Raw genomic sequence first — 16,774 nt, 5'->3', positions numbered from 1 at the left:
GAGTGTAGCGCTGAACTCGAGGCTTCCAACGGGCCACAAACCAATGGGTGACGTCACGGTGACTACGTCCATTATTTATATACAGTCTATGGTTAGAATGAGACAGCCTGATGGCTGTAGGAGCTGCAGTTTTTTTGGTCCATAAAGGTTTTGAGTAGCAGATGATCTGGTATTTCAGGATGGCCTCCAACATGTTGACAGGTCATCTCTACACCACCTCCTCCAGTGTGTCCAACCTGGCTCCAACCACAGAACCAGCTCTGTAGACCAGAACCAGCTCTGTAGACCAGAACCAGCTCTTTAGACCAGAACCAGCTCTGTAGACCAGAACCAGCTCTTTAGACCAGTCTGATCATCTCTGTGTGTGATGCTGCCTCCCCAGCAGACTGCAGCATAAAACAACACACTACCACCACAGACTGATAAAACATCTGCAGCATCTCACTACACATGTCCAGAGATCTGAGCTTCAAGAAGAAAAAGAGGAGGCTCCGCCCCTTTTTATAGAGAGCGTCTGTGTTTAGTGACCAGTCCAACTTATTATCCAGGTAAACACCTAGATACTGAGAGCAACACCTCCATGTCCACCCCACAGTTATTCACTGGCTGAAGGAGGGGCTTGAACCTGGGGAAATCAAAATTACCATAAAAAATCAAAATTACCATAATAATCAAATTACCACAAAACAACCTCAAGGTGACAGAAAACCACAAAAGACACAAAATGACCACAAATAGACATACCCCCCCCCCCCCCCCAAAAAAAAATAAAAAATAAAAATAATGACACATGACAACTACAAAGATCTGCAGACAACAATAAAAAAGTTGCAATAACAATAAAAAGGAGCCAACACAACACACTACCACCACAGACTGATAAAACATCTGCAGCATCGCACTACACATGTCCAGAGATCTGAGCTTCAAGAAGAAAAAGAGGAGCTCTGCCCCTTTTTGTAGAGAGCGTCTGTGTTTAGCGACCAGTCCAACTTATTATACAGGTATACACCTAGATACTGAGAGCAACACCTCCATGTCCACCCCACAGGTATTCACTGGCTGAAGGAGGGGCTTGAACCTGGGGAAATCTCTGATCGTTTCCTTAGTCTACGTTCAGTAGGAGATAGTTCTTGTGACTCCAGTCACTGAAGGCTTTTATCAGATCCGTATATTCAGATTCCTGTCCAGCTGCTAGTAAAAGGCTGTTAGCAGAGGATGGTTTCGATCCATCGACCTCTGGGTTATGGGCCCAGCACGCTTCCGCTGCGCCACTCTGCTGTCAATCACCCCAGATGGGACTCGAACCCACAATCCCTGGCTTAGGAGGCCAGTGCCTTATCCATTAGGCCACTGGGGCTTGACAAACCACCTGCTCACCATTTCCGTCCACATACAGACAGTTGGACTATAAAGCAACAACACAGAAAGCACAATGTGTGGTTTCAAATGACATAACAATGGCCCCTGATGCCACAGCAGTAACAGACACAATAGCAGAGGATGTTGTTACTATAGAAACATCCCAGGCCATGGTTTGTAGCAGAATGGAGAGAAGACACATATATCTAGTAGCCCTCATCATTTGGAAGATAATCTCTTTGTTCCTTCTTGAGAAAATAAGTATATTGATCACTCCATCTAAATTTGCCAAACTAACTCTGAACACACAGATTCATTTCAGTCACTTGTAGACAGTCTGCTTTAAAGATCAAATCTAATTTTCTTATCTGATGGCCGTCCTGCAACAGAGAGAGAGGAGCCGTCCACTGCTGTTTTTTTGGTCCATAAAGGTTTTGTGTAGCAGGTGATCTGGGTATTTCAGGATGACCTGATACTTAGAACTTGGCACCACCTCCATGTCCACCCCACAGGTATTCACTGGCTGAAGGGGGGCTTGAACCTGTGGAAAAACTCATTAAGTATTTATCCTGTATGTTTAGCTAACCATTTAGACTGTTGAGCCCGACCTCATTATTAGAACAGTTTATTCATAATGTAAAAGCAGTTCAACCCATTTATCCAGCAGAGGGAGTTCTTTTACTGATGTAGTCTTGATTTGCAAGCATCAAGCAGAGATGACATGCAGGTCTGGTAAGCTTCTTTATGATTTCTTTCTCAATTTTCTTATTTTGTCCAGCAAAAAAAACATTCTGGTCTTTAGCCACAAATGTATTTTTGCCAAATTGTAAACAATTTGGTTTGTTAGCAGACTAAAGAAACAAGATACGTGGTAATAAGGGGGCGATATCAATGTTATGCTAAGCTAAGTGCCTTCTGGCTCCAGCTCCATAACAAACAGACATGGAAGTTGGATCATGGATGAATTAGTGAAACTGACATACTTACATAAGCCAAGAGCCCCCTGGCATTCACCTACAAAATATCACTCAAAGAGACATATCCGAACAATTAAACAATGTCAAATGACAACAAAGACAACAAGAGACACAAAACAACTGCAAAGACACTATGAAGAGACACAACACAACCAAAAAACCAACACAAAGTTACCTATGAAGAGAATCAAATTACCACAAAACAACCTCAAGGTGACAGAAAACCAAAAAAGACACAAACTTAATACAACGAGACACAAAACAACCACAAAAGACACAAAATGACCACAAATAGACATACTTAAAATATTTAAAAAATGAAATAAAATAAAAATAAAGACACATGACAACTACTAAGATCTGCAGACAACAATAAAAAGTTGCAATAGCAATACAAAGGAGCCAAATACCACAAAGTCTGTGTGAATTGCTGCTATTGAGGAAAGGTTTTGAGGCCTTTGTCCCTTTGTCTCATAATCCAAGCTGAATATCTTCGTGGCAGTACATTTTTATTCTACAGATTTGTAGGGAGTTAAAGTAAAGATTTTTAACTTTTTGGGCCCGAGAATACATCTGAGATTGTTACTTTATTATTTTTTAAACATATAAGCCTACATTCTTCAATTTTTTAAATGAAATGTGAAAAACAAATGAATGTTGGCCCTTATGTTCTATTTTCTTGATAAATATATTTTGCTTTGTGCTTTCAAGGTATTTTACTTTATAATATCACTTGTTTGAACTAAATGGCAGTAAATTCAATGTTCCTTGGATTAGGTGTTTAGTATTGTTGAGTCCAATCAAACTGTGCTGGATTGCAAACAGCAAAAGTCATTACAGAAGATGCACCTCTCCAATACTTTTCTACTTGCACAGCCTGAATCCTGTAGTTGTTTTCTGCCCCAGTAGATGGCGCTCACCAGTCACCATGTGGAGCTGCAGGACACAGTGTGAGCTGGACTGTTGGTGTTAATGTCACCTGATGATCTCGCCACTCTTACACAAACTTCCACATACACGCACTGGCTCCAGGGCCTGACGGAATTATGGGTAAATCAATGTCGCTTCTGTCTGGCCGTCTTGTTGTCGTTGGCAACCAGGTTGTCATGGTAAACTGCTCAGACAGTGAAGCACTGAGCTGCAGCAGGCGGGTCGGACCCACACAGGAAGTGTTTAAAGGCGGGTGGGTGGTGTTTGTCCTAAAGATAATATGTTTGGCGAGGTGCTGGCACGTGTAGCAAACATTTAGCTGACTGAATATTGCAGCAATATTTTTATGTTCCAATCATTTGGGGATTACCTGTTCTTATGAGTTCTTTGACTGCATGACCTGTTCCTTTTAAACCCTTGAGATCATTTATAAAAAGTCATTAAAGTAAGGCTTGTGTTTATATGTCAAAGCCTTTTTCTGTGTCATAAGTCAAAGCAGGCTTTTTTTTTGTTACAGTGCATGGAAAACCCAATCCAGCTGTCCCGTCCATCAGGCCCTGCAGACGATCCTCCAGCCAGATCCTGGACTGTGAAATTAGCTAATCTCCTCACAGGAAATGCAGCAGGAGCAGCTGTTGGATTGGAACCAACTGGAAATGCAGCAGGAGAGAAGAACAGGTCAGCAGTCAGAGCAAGAATATCAGATTTTAATCCTTTGTGTCTGCTCGCTGTTGCGACTCTGACCCTTACTTTCCTTTCATTTAGCTTTTTTTAATAATTCCAATTTTCCAATAATTCTACAGTGGCACTTTGTCTGACCCTGTACCTGATGTCACCTAAATGTGTGAGAATGATTTGAACACAAACACCTTCATGAGGACAAAGGGTTAAAGGGTTGTACGGATCATTTTATGTGTTCATTTGACGAGTTAACAAGGAAATGGATTGTTTTTAGTTGTTGTGGTGACAACTCGGGGTGTGCACTGCAATAAAGGTGTGTCTAAAAACAAGATAAAAACAGTAAATCTGAGGGAAATGATCTTGCTGCATGGACAGATAATTTCACTCGACAAGATTTCTTAAATTAAGATTGTTGAATCTAGAAATAAGCATGTTGAACGCCTAAAATAAGAAATTAACCCTTAAAACAAGATAAATTATGTAACATTTCTAAATCTATTTTTTTTTTATCTTGGTAAGAAACTAAAACTAAACTAAACTATTACTACTACTAACTAAATAATTTGCGGGTCACTCTGCTTGGGCGAGTTCATCGCTGCTTGCAGCTTTAATTTATCTTGTTTTAAGAGTTAATTGCTTATTTTAAGTGTTCAACATGCTTATTACTAGATTTAATAATCTTAATTTAAGAAATCTTGTCAAGTGAAATTATCTGCATCCTAAAACTAAGCATTTTCCAAAACAAAAAAAACGAATTAAAACTAGCAAACTCACTCTAAAAACGAATTAAAACTAACTGAAATGAAAACAATAATTGACAACGAAATTAAAACTAAAACTAATGAAAAATCCAAAACTATTATAACCTTGGTGAAAAGCCCTTTAATTTGCTGGTAGGTGGATTTCCTTACCTTTGGACGGAGACAGGCTAGCTGCTTCTAGTCTTTATGGTAAGCTAAGCTAAGCTAAGCTAACAGTCTGCTGGCTGTAACTTTATTTTTAATGGACACACATTGGATCTACTCATCTAACTCTCTGGAAAAAACTGTGTATTAGCATGTTTCCCAACATTTCAAACAATTGCTTTAACAGACTTCTTTTTTTCTTCTTTTTTATCAGTCTGCTGGGAGACATTTTTATCCCATCATTTAAGCAGTAAAGTCTTGTATTTTCCTTCTTATTGCACTGATACCCTACATTCATTAGACAGATGCCCAGTCCCTCTGTCCCTTTGCTCCAAAGCATTACACTTTCTTGTCTGGCTCAAAAACCCTTCCAGACCTACCTTTATATGATTCTGACATATAAAAGGAAACAATGAAATGCCACTTCAGATTGAATTAAAATGTAACACAGTTGACTTTGGACGCCATTGAAATGATTTTACTCAGCCACATTAGGTGGAAAAACTGCTATTAAACCTGAAACTCTGTCTTAAATAGGTGCTACTCACATACCAAAATTTCATTAGTGGGACGCTTTAATGGAACATTTTAGTGTCCAATGCAGGTTTAAATGTCATGCCTCAGTCCTTTTCACTCAGAAAAGAGTCAAAACACTGATTCTTTGTTAATCTTATGACTTTCTTTCCATGAAAACGAACAAATGTAACAATTTGGATGCACAATATGAAGAGTTTGCCAACAGATATCAGCACTGTCCTTCAGAAATCCATACTGGTCAAAACCAAAGTCTCTTCAAAACTCTTCAAAGTCCATCACATCTCCAAACATTGTGATGTAGGCCATTAAAACAGGCCTCTGCTCCCAAATCTGAGCAGTCATTAAAGTCTTTTGTTCATATGTCCAAACCTTTGGAGGGTTTCCTCCTCCTTAAGGCCTTGTCAGTGTGGTGTAGATAGGCTGCTCCCAGCCAGAGGGAGGACTGTGTGTGGATGGTGCCAAGGCCAGGCTGTTGATAAGAGGAGTGGCGTAAGGCCTGCGAGAGGAGTGAAAGTATGGGTACTGATAAAGACTGGCAGGGTACCCTGAGAAGGCGCTGTAGAAACCGGAGCTTTGGAGGTCAGTGTAGTCAGATTGGTTGGCGGAGGATGAGGAGGAAGTGGACGAAGGGCAGATGCTGCTTCCGAGGGAGGTGTACTCAGGTTGTGGAGGTGGGGGAGTGGACGAGGAGGAGCTGCTGTAGTGGCCTGGGCTCATCTGCTCAGTTTTGATCTGAGGCTTTTGGCTGGCGTCCTCTTGGAGCCCATGTGTGTCTCGACTGGAAGACGTTGGCGCCATCCCATTGGGAGTCCCACTTTTCGGTGTCCATGTGCTTTGGGAGTGGGAGTGGATGCTGGGCAGGATGAAGGATCCGGAAGGGTTGCCATGTCCGTGGCTGCTGTCTGGTGGGGTTAGAAGAGTGGAGGCGTGGCTGTTGGGAGGGAGGTACTGGTCGAACTCGTGGACGTCGAATCCTTCGATGGTGCTGATGACGTCAGTGCTGAGCTCTGAGATGTCCACGTTACTGAAGTCAATGTTCTGGCGGCCGGTGGGAGGAACAGAGTCGCTGGTGCTGTCCACAGGGCGCTGGACTTCATGTTTGTTCACCATGTGGAGGTCAGTTTTTGGGGTAGTGGGAGGTGTTGGAGGTCCATGAGACTGACCTGGAAACCAAAACCAAGAAGGCACCAATCAGTTTTTCCATGCTGAAGCAATAAAGGAAAAAATGGTTGCAATACATGCTCTGATAAAAAAAAAAAGTGCATTATTACTGGGATAGGCAGTTTATTTTACGTTTCAGCTTATTGTATTTTAAGTAGTCTAAGAGAAAACTAGACTTAGGCACTTCCCCCAAAACAGTTGGGGAAGCTCGTCTGCTGGGGAGTGTGTCTATGTTCCTTGGGTCCTATGTTCTCCTCTTTGTATGAGACTTGGGAGCATAGGACCCTTTTTCCCTGCTTTTCCCAAAAAGGGTCCTATGTTCCCCAGTCTGTTACTTTTTCCACCATTACTGCCAAATTCCATGGTAAATAGGCCTAACCCTAACCTTAACCCCATTTAAAAAGCCACAAAATGAACTGCGAAGTAACCAGAAAGTAGCTACTGTGCAAATTTAGTACGTTGTGTGCTGCTTTAGCTAAGGTGGGCCATGCGACGGTAGGCCTGCTGGCCATGCTGAGAGTCTACCGTAAAGATTGATAGATTGCGGGGAACATAGGACCCTTTTTCAGAAAAAGGGTCCTATGTTCCTCGGTATGTATTGCTACAGGGGAACATAGGACCGTTTTGGGGGAAAACAGGGAACATAGGACCCGGGGAACACAGGGATGAGCCCGGTCTGCTGGGGTTAGCCTTTAGCCTAGCATGAAGGCTGGCTCATTTAGCGTGTTTTTCCTCTCACTTCGCCACCGGTGTATCCTTCTTTACAAGGCACAAGACACCAAGTAATGCTGCCATCCAAACAAAGAGATGCCAGAAGTGCTGTGAGAGGAAACGTAAAAATGGCGAATGACAAGCTATTCACGCTAAGCTAAAGGCTCAACCGAAGCTTCTCTGTGTAAGTTGATATAAGATTGTGTGGAAGCCGCTCCCTAAATTTCATTCTCAGCCTATATGTCCATGAGGGTCCACACAGATCTTTGGCGGGCAGTCCAAAACAGGAACCATGTGGACTATATGCATGGCAAGCAGAACAAGAAGACAACAACAATATGGACTAGGGCTGGGCGATACATCAATATAAAAATGATATTGATATATTTTAAAAAGTGATATGGAATTAGACCATATCACATATATCGATATAGTTCCATTTTTTTCTTTCTTTATATATAATGCTGCCCTTACTAGGGTTTAGTTCTTTTGTAGTGTTCGTTATTCTTTTCTCATATAGATATATTTATTTCAGAAAAAGATTGGCCTATTTTATTTCAAAGGCTATTTTTTATTTAAGATATTTTTTTTATTTAAATGTGCAATTTATGGAGCTTTGATTTTTTTAAAAAGGTACTCCTGTTGTTATACAGTATTTATGTTCACTTAAATAAACGGTTTCAATAAAACTACTTGTGACATGTCATATTTGACTTTGACTTTGACTGAACATTTGCTCTCACTTTGCAATAAACATATCGGAATATATATCGTATATTGATATTCAGCCTAAATATATTGGGATATGACTTTTGGTCCATATCGCCCAGCCCTAATATGGACACCTGTTTTGAAGAGAGGTTGTACAAAGAGATGCGCTGTTGCCCACATTTACATAGCTCGCCTCCGAATGCCAAAAAGTAAGTACAAGCCTTTATTTATTTACTTTTTTACATTTTCTAGTGCTTTGCCTACTTTTAATCTTTAGATGGTGTCTCACCTGTCCTGTCTGGATGGTAGTGATGGTGCACCTCCCCTGTACCAGCCAGCCTGGCCACCCCTGGTTCTGTCTTATACAAGCCCTGCTGATGCTGCTGCTGCAGGACCAGTCCAGGTTTGAGGTCCCCCTGTCCCGGTTTGGTGCCCTTGCGTCTGCGAGGCTGGTACTTGTAGTCCGGGTAGTCCTTCTTGTGCTGCATCCTGAGCCTCTCGGCCTCCTCGATGAAGGGACGCTTCTCTGTTTCAGAGAGAAGTCTGAGGAAGAGAGGAAGAAGTCATTGGATTATGAAGTTCTTCTGAATACCAGCATTGCATGGGCTATTCAACAAATGCTCATTCCAAAATGGATACGCATGATGTTCTGTGTTTTGTTTTGGAGAATAATATGGATAATTCTGGTACTTCAGGTAAACCACTGCCTCTCGTGGTTATTTTTAGATCATATGAAAATCATTCTTATAACTTCAAACATAGTTATTATGTGACTATTAATTCCAGTACAGTTTAAAAGTCAATATTATACTTTTTACTCCCCGATCTGTCAGCTTCAGTTACAAGTTCCTTATACTCACAAAGACTTTACACATGATACACGGGGAGCTAATAAAGCATGATGCACTATTATAGATTACACCACCCAATAGTTAGTAAAATAGTTAGAATTAGTCCCCTCTCAACAACAGTAAAATGTTACTTACAAATAACAAGTATAACAAGCATGGGAGGATTATGAGACAATGGGCCCCTATACAATATGCAAAAGGCCCCACACCTCTCCTACACAGGAGCAAGACACACACAGACATGTGGTGTGTGTGGTATTTTGGCCTTTGTTGTTGTTGTTGTTGTTTTGTGTCTTTTTGTGGTCATTATGCATCTTTTCATAGTTTTGTGTTTCTTTTGGTAATTTCTTATTTTCGTCAATTATTATAATTTTTTGTTAATATTGTGGGGGTTTTTTGGGTCGTTTGGTGTCGTTTTGCGACAATTTTGCATTTCTTTGTGTCATCTTTTTGTCTCTTTGGTCATTAAATGTTCTTTTTTTTGGTCATTTAGTGTTGCTTTGTAATAATTGAGATTTGTGATTGTTAATCCTCTTTGTTTTCATTTTGCAGATGAAGACCTGGACACCTTGGTGTCCAGTAGGCCTGTTCAGAAATCTATTAATGCACACAGGAGCTATTTTCTAAATTATAAGAACATTTACTTCAGTGACATTTCAGTGCAAACTAATTTTTTTTAAATTGCACATGTATTAAAAAAAAACAAGTATCTTCTCTGGATGCCTTCTACATCAGCGTCACTTCTCCAAGTGATTTCCCATTCCTGCAAAATTTCAGCTAATAAAAATCACTGTAGTGCTTAATAACTTAATAACCCATTAGTTAAATGTGAGGCTGCTGCATCGTCAGTACCCACCGCCACAGTTTCCCCAGCGTCTTGCTGAGCTCAGCGTTGTGCAGATGTGGATACTGGTCCGCCAGTTTCCTCCGGGCTGCCTGCGCCCACACCATGAAGGCGTTCATCGGCCGCTTCACATGAGGTTTACTCTTCAGCCCTCTGTCCCCCTGAGACGGCATCGGGACCAGCGACCAGTCGTAACCTTTCAGCACCTGCGACACCGCGTCCCGGATGCACGCGGGGAAGCGCTCAGCCTCCACGCTGCTCTCTGGTTTGTGCGTAATCCCCGGCGGACGCGCTGCCTCCCGTGCGTCGGACCCTGCTGTAGAGGTCGGGGACTCTGGATCCGATCCATGCCGGGACATGGAGCTGTCACTGCCGGCTGGACTGCGCGGATGGTCGGTCAAAGACTTGCTCTCTTCTGTCATTCTTGGCGGGTAAAAAGTGACTAGATGGCGCAGCTCCAAGTGCGTAAATACGCACGACTCACCCAGAAATCAAGTCAAATCCAAAATGTCTTGTCTTAAACTATTCCTTTCAGCGTCCTCCGCCACAGCCAGGCAAGTTTGAAGAACCTCTATTTTCTTTTTAGTACTTTTACTCTGTTTGCATCTCCCCACCCCTCCAGTCCTATTGGCTTGGACAAATGTTACAAGCACAGTTCCTCCTAGTTTGGCATAACGAAGCAGGAGGAGGAAGATCATTGTTGATAGTTTTGAATTTTTTTTTAATTTGAATTTAATTTTGAATTTGAATTTTTTAATTTTTTTTTTAATTTGAGTGATTTATTTCAAATATGCAACAACAATACAATAATAATAATGCATCAACAGGAGTCAGCCCTAGTGACTCCTGCACTGATAAGGCCGCCAAGCAATAGTCGATATTACATTAAGAATTTTATTATTTTTTGATGATGATGATGATGATGATGATCTTTGCAGTAGCCTAGTCCAACCAATGAAAATTAGACCCTGGATTTTATTGAGGATATCCAAGTTCAGGCAGAAGTATTTCAACATTTAATTGCATCAGTAAAACTATTACTAATAAAAGTAATTGCTATTACAATTACCACTTGACATGTAAGTATATGCATGTAAATATAGTATATATGTTTATACTACATGTGTTGTCTGTTGTAAAATGTATAGATTTTATAGTGTTTGTGGTGCAAGTTATATTTGCAGTTTGCTTTGTGATAGAAAATGTATTTATTATATATGTTCATTTAAAAAAAAAACACCCAAATTAGCGCTACCTTGAGCAATTTACATTAGAATGATTCTGCTTAATAATAATAATAATAATAATCATAATCATAATACATAAAAATAAAAATACATTAATATTTAATATTACTGATAGACGTATACCACAAAAATGTAACGTTTGATTCTAAATATTTTTACTTTATCTTATTTATTCAGTTATTTTAATTCAAAGCAATAGAATAATAATTATTATAATAATTACAATACAAATATATGATTGTGATTAATTATTATTGCTATTATTATTATTATTATTATTTATTTATTTGTTATATTATTATTATTGTATTAATGGACCTATACCCCAATGTTTCACATTTGTTTTTAATTATTCTTTTATTTCTTTATCTTGATTATTCTGTTATATTTTTAATTACAAGCAATATAATAATAATAATAATAATAATAATAATAATAATAATAATTTGTATTATAATGCTCATAATAGTGATAGGATTGTATTTCACTGAATTTCAAAACTTTCACTTTTTTTATTCAGAACACTGAGGACATTGATGTTTGTTTTTGTTCCAATTTGTGTGAGGTTTACCCACATTTTTGAGTAAAATAATATGTGCATTAATTGTACTTACCTTGGTCTGCTTTGGATATATATATATATATATATATATATATTAATAACTAATTTAAACATAAAAATAATAGCAATTATACGTTTATTTGAAAGGGAAAGTGTGTTCTAGTAAAAATGTGAGATAAAATTATATTAAGACCAAAAAATAGCATTACTTTATAATATCAAGTCTAAAATATGCAAATCTTTGAATATAGATGTTAAACACTTTTTAATACACTTATAACAAAATCAAATTGAAAATGTTTATTCACTGAAAACAAAATAAAAGCTGAAAGAAGACAACAACATTGTAGTTACTGCACTGTGTTTATCATTACTATTAGAACATTTTACAGCAATGCAGTAACTACGTTTTTGGGGTCTAATGTCAAATAAATCATCATGATTTTTTAGTATAAAAATGACATCATCTATACATGTAGAAATAAGTGTCATATCACCAGTGGTGGAATGTAACTAAGTACATTTACTCAAGTACTGTACTTAAGTACAATTTTGAGGTACTTGTACTTTACTTGAGTATTTCCATTTTATGTAACTTTTTACTTCTACTCCACTACATTTTTAGGCAAATATTATACTTTTTACTCTAGGATTTAGCTGCCAGCTTTAGTTACTTTTCAGGTCGAGATTTAACATAATATATATGATCAATGTAAAGTGATTAGACATTTTTTTTATTAAATCTATTAACAGTATATTAAGTAATTAAATGAGCCCAATCTTTACAAAATGAAAACACTGCATACATTAAAACACCAATACAAATAATGTAATAATATATTTAGAATATATAAAACAATCATAGTGGGTCCATTCTGCATAACGAGTACTTTTACTTTTCATACTTTAAGTAGATTTTGATGCTGATACTTTTCTACTTTTACTTCAGTAAGATTTGGATGCAGAACTTTTACTTGTAGTGGAGTAATTTACCAGGGTGGTATTAGTACTTTTACTTAAGTAAATGATCTGAATACTTTTCCCACCACTGCATATCACTTATCTACATATAACACATTTGGCTGGCCAGTTAAAAAACGTTAAAATTTTTTTTTTTTAAAGCAATTTTTATCAGTTTTACCCTTTGTGTAGTTACTGCAGTTAGAATGTGTAGGGCAGAATATTACCATAAAATTACCATTTAAAAAGGAGGTACTTCCGCATCTGTTTAGTCACGTGACCGTGCAGCCCGCGAACATGGCGACCACCGTTGACAGCTCCGTGAGGAGAAGACGTGTGGACAGCAGGAAGACTGAGACAGAGCGTGCAGACAGCAGGGAAGAACATGGAGAGGACAACAGCGAGGACACGGGGAAAGACAAGAAGACACCTGAGTCTGTCCAGGCGGGGACATACTGGCTCACTCGTATCGTGCTGCTGCGCTCCGTCGCCTTTATTTACTGTAAGCATGTTTGTTTTACGTCACTAACTGACTCTTTACTTCTCATACGTCACTAACTGACTGTTTACTTCTCACCGACTCCTCTCTCCTATATATATATGACGTATATATATGACGTATATCTATGCTCTCTCCACAAACGGCAAAAAGGCTAACGGCTATATTTGTTTTGTAGCTAGCAAGTTAGGTTGAGAGACAGTGTTTGAATGATAGTTTTAGCTTCTGCATGTACTTCCAGTTAAAACTGTATAGTACACAAGTATTAGCATCATAATTCAGAAAAAAAAGCAGTATCACAGGATTATAACTACTGATACAATAATCACTATTAGTCAGTGGTGGAAAGTAACTAAGTACATTTACTCAAGTACTGTACTTAAGTATAATTTTGAGGTTCTTGTACTTTACTTGAGTATTTCCATTTTATGTAACTTTATACTTCTACTTCACTACATTTAGAGGCAAATATTGTACTTTTCACTCCACTTAATGTAGCTTTAGACAGCTTTAGTTACTTTTCAGGTCGAGATTTAACATAAACAAACATGATTAATTAAAAGTGTTTTTTAAAAATTAAATCTTATAACAGTATATTAAGTAGTTAAAATGAGCCATGTCTTTAGAAAAGTTAAAGCACTTACATAAATGCATCAATACAAATAGCCTAATGTAGTAATATATTTGGAATAAATATTACAATCTGAGTGGGTCCATTCTGCATAACGAGTACTTTTACTTTTGACACTTTAAGTACATTTTGATGCTGATCCTTTTGTACTTTTACTTCAGTAAGTTCTGAATGCAGGACTTTTACTTCTAGTGGAGTAATTTCACTGTGTGGTATTAGTACTTTTACTTAAGTAAAGGATCTAAATACTTTCCCCACCACTGCTATTAGTATTACTAATGTTGCAGCTAAGAGTTAGTTACTTTATCGTCTCCCTTAGGAGAAATTTGTTTTGAACATAAGATAATGTCACATGTTCACAAAACACAAAACACACACAAAAGGAAGTCTGTTTACATATCACACAAATTCATATTTTTTCAGCTCTTTTTTATTGATTTTCCTCATTTTGAACATAAAACATATCAGTCACTACAGACACCGTACACCTTTACAAGTACACGTTTACATAAAAAGGTAATTTAAGTCGTATTAACTTATGTATCTCTAAATGAAAAGTAGAGAGGTGTAGGAGATAAAATTAAAAATAACTAAATAAATAAAAAGATTATACCTAACATGTATACACTCTTCAAAAGTAAAAATATAATAAAGTAAATAATAAAAAATAAATAAAATAAAAGTTATTTCCCTCTGTTAAGAGGACTTCTATAACTTGCATCTATAACAATGCACAATTTATAATGCATAAAATAACTTTGATTTGGATTTAAAAATGAATGTAATTTAGTGCCACTTGTGCTGAGAAGTCATCTATCTATCTATCTATCTATCTATCTATCTATCTATCTATCTATCTATCAATCCATCCATCCATCCATCCATCCATCCATCCACCATGAATATTTTAAATGTTTAGTAGGCTTGAAGTGACAAGCTATAATGCACTGTGACTGAAGTTTTTTAAAGTAAAATTTTAACAGTTCATTATCTAAATAATTATGCAGTATTTATGTGAATTCATGCATCAATTCATCTCATTTTATCATATCACATAAGCCTGGCCTACATGAAACAGTGGTTGTAAGTTGTTTATTGACTGTATCCAGTGTTGTGTTGGTCATACGATATTAAAATACTTACTTAACCCATTGACACCTAAAACACCTGTAAAACCTCTGGGCGATTTTAAAATCAGCCCCTAAAACCTGAAGTTTTTCTGTAAATTCAACAGAAGTGTCAACGCTTCTACTAAATAATAGATTTGTCAGCCTCTGTAGCAGATAGAAATGAAATTCAAAAAGTATTTGAGAGCTTATACAAATACTACAAAACGACGTATCCGCTTTCCAGGCTGTGGCTCAGTTGGTAGAGTCGGTTGGCCCCCAACCGAAGGGTTGGTGGTTTGATCCCTGACCATGGCAGCCTACATGTTGAAGTATCCTTGAGCAAGATACTGAACCAAAAATGGCTCTCGATGCTGCGTTCATCGGTGTGTGACTGAATTCCCAATGGTGGCAGGTGGCACCATTTAGGGTAGCCTCTGCCACCAGTATGAATGTGTGTGCGCAGTCTGTAGTGTAAAGCGATTCGAGTGGTCGCAAATCGACTAGAAAAGCGCTATATAAGTGCAGGTCCATTTACCATTCAATGGGTTAAAAAGAAGAACTTGAATCCAGTACTTGTGTGTTGTGTTAGTCCTCAGCATTGAAACATATCTGCGTTTGTGTCTTTATCAAGGTTATAATAGTTTGGGATTTTTCATTAGTTTTAGTTTTTAATTTCGTTGTGAATTTTTGTTTTCAAATTCAGTTCGTTTTAGTTAGTTTTTAGAGTGAGTTTTCTAGTTTTAGTTTATTTTTTATTTTTTGAAAATGCTTAGTTTTAGTTTAGTTTTTATTAGTTTTAGTGTTAGTTTTAGTTTTTTTTGTAATGGGCTATGTGTTGGGTGCGAGATTCAAAGTGGTCATAATAAATTTTGCCTTTATTTCCTTTGGTTTATCATCTCAGCCCCAATAAGGTTATTAACTGTTTTGAATTTTGGTTGGAGTGTAGACATCCCAGTCTCAGTAAACATATTCACCATGTGTTGCATGTTCAAATAGAAACACTGAATTATGAATGAAAAAAGTTGACAAAAACGAAAACTAAGGACATTTCCACTATAATTTTAGTTAGTTTTAGTTAGTTTTGTAACCACAAAATACAGTTTCAGTTAGTTATCGTTTTTTTAAAAACTCTAGTTTTTATTTTTATTTCAGTTAACGAAAATGTTTTTTCAATTCTAGTTTTCGTTATTTCGTTAGTTTTCGTTAACTATAATAACCCTGGTCTTTATCCCCTGTTGTCTGCCGTTTCCTGTAGTTGTGGCGTTCAGCGTCGCTTACAACCAGAACAAGCAGCTGATTGGCGAGCGCGGCCTGATGCCCTGCAAGAACTACCTGAACAGTGTGAAGCGGTATGTAGGAGGGAAGATCGGCATGGCCGCCTTCACATACACACCCTCCATCCTCTGGCTGCTGGACTGGAGCGACATGGACGCCAACCTGGATGGTCTCGCCCTGGTGGGGATGGGGCTGTCTGCATTCGTCCTGGTGATGGGAATGGCCAACATGGTGATCATGTTCACTCTGTGGGTGATCTACCACTCGCTGGTCAACGTGGGACAGCTGTGGTGAGTCTGGATCATGCTGTACTTATTCTAGGGCTGGGCCATATATCCATATAAAATATACACCACTGGTCAAAAGTTTTAGAACACCAAGTTTTCCAGAATTTAATTGAAAATGGTGCAGTTTAATTTCTCAGTGTACTCTGAAATTAATGCACATTTGCAACATTTAAAATTCTTTATTGAGCATGATAGTGTTTTGAAAGTAAAAAAAAGATTCAAAATCATATTTTATGTTGGACTAAAGGACTAATAAAAGACACAAAATGACCAAAAAAAGACACAAAATGACAAAAAAAGGGACCAAAAGACACAAAATGACTAAAAAAATACACAAAATGACAAAAAAGACCAAAAGACACAAAATGACTTAAAAAAAGACACAAAATGACAAAAAAAGACACAAAATGACAAAAAAAGAGACCAAAAGACACAAAATGACAAAAAAAAGACACAAAATGACAAAATGACAAAAAAAGACCAAAAGACACAAAATGACTTAAAAAAAAGACATCAAATGACCAAAAAAAGACA

At 37.8% G+C, this 16,774-nt stretch overlaps 2 protein-coding genes and 1 non-coding gene across 3 annotated transcripts in view; 1 reads left to right on the top strand and 2 right to left on the bottom strand.

The window, feature by feature from the left end:
• Positions 1-1,287: 1,287 nt before the first annotated feature.
• On the bottom strand, positions 1,288-1,360 carry trnar-ccu (transfer RNA arginine (anticodon CCU)). The gene has a single exon. It is a non-coding gene; the product is annotated as a tRNA-Arg (tRNA).
• Positions 1,361-5,412: 4,052 nt separating this feature from the next.
• Positions 5,413-10,233, bottom strand: sox8a (SRY-box transcription factor 8a). The gene is made up of 3 exons (XM_059324762.1): positions 9,683-10,233; positions 8,265-8,518; positions 5,413-6,555 (listed from the first exon to the last, which is right to left on the bottom strand). Exons 1-3 carry the CDS (start codon positions 10,090-10,092, stop codon positions 5,783-5,785), a joined length of 1,437 nt encoding a protein of 478 aa, XP_059180745.1. The 5' UTR covers positions 10,093-10,233; the 3' UTR covers positions 5,413-5,782.
• A 2,477-nt stretch (positions 10,234-12,710) lies between these two features.
• lmf1 (lipase maturation factor 1) overlaps positions 12,711-16,774 on the top strand; it is a 48,900-nt gene continuing 44,836 nt past the window's right edge. The window contains exons 1-2 of the mRNA XM_059324761.1: positions 12,711-12,941; positions 15,934-16,243. Of these exons, the coding sequence (XP_059180744.1) occupies positions 12,737-12,941; positions 15,934-16,243 (515 nt within the window). The 5' untranslated portion in view covers positions 12,711-12,736. The remainder of the gene's footprint in view (positions 12,942-15,933; positions 16,244-16,774) is intronic.

Source organism: Centropristis striata, chromosome 21 (assembly GCF_030273125.1).
Source record: "Centropristis striata isolate RG_2023a ecotype Rhode Island chromosome 21, C.striata_1.0, whole genome shotgun sequence".
Taxonomy (NCBI): domain Eukaryota; kingdom Metazoa; phylum Chordata; class Actinopteri; order Perciformes; family Serranidae; genus Centropristis; species Centropristis striata.
The sequence above is the reverse complement of the archived record's forward strand: the minus strand, read 5'-3'. Positions and strand labels throughout refer to the sequence as shown.

Bases quoted from the DNA above. Each gene is read 5' to 3' on its own strand.
- sox8a (XM_059324762.1), bottom strand. From the start codon at position 10,092: ATGACAGAAGAGAGCAAGTCTTTGACCGACCATCCGCGCAGTCCAGCC. The intron at 8,519-9,682 runs GTGGGTACTGAC...TCTCTTCCTCAG, and splicing joins ACGCTGGGGAAACTGTGGCG to ACTTCTCTCTGAAACAGAGA. The intron at 6,556-8,264 runs GTGAGACACCAT...TTTGGTTTCCAG, and splicing joins CTACCATCCAGACAGGACAG to GTCAGTCTCATGGACCTCCA.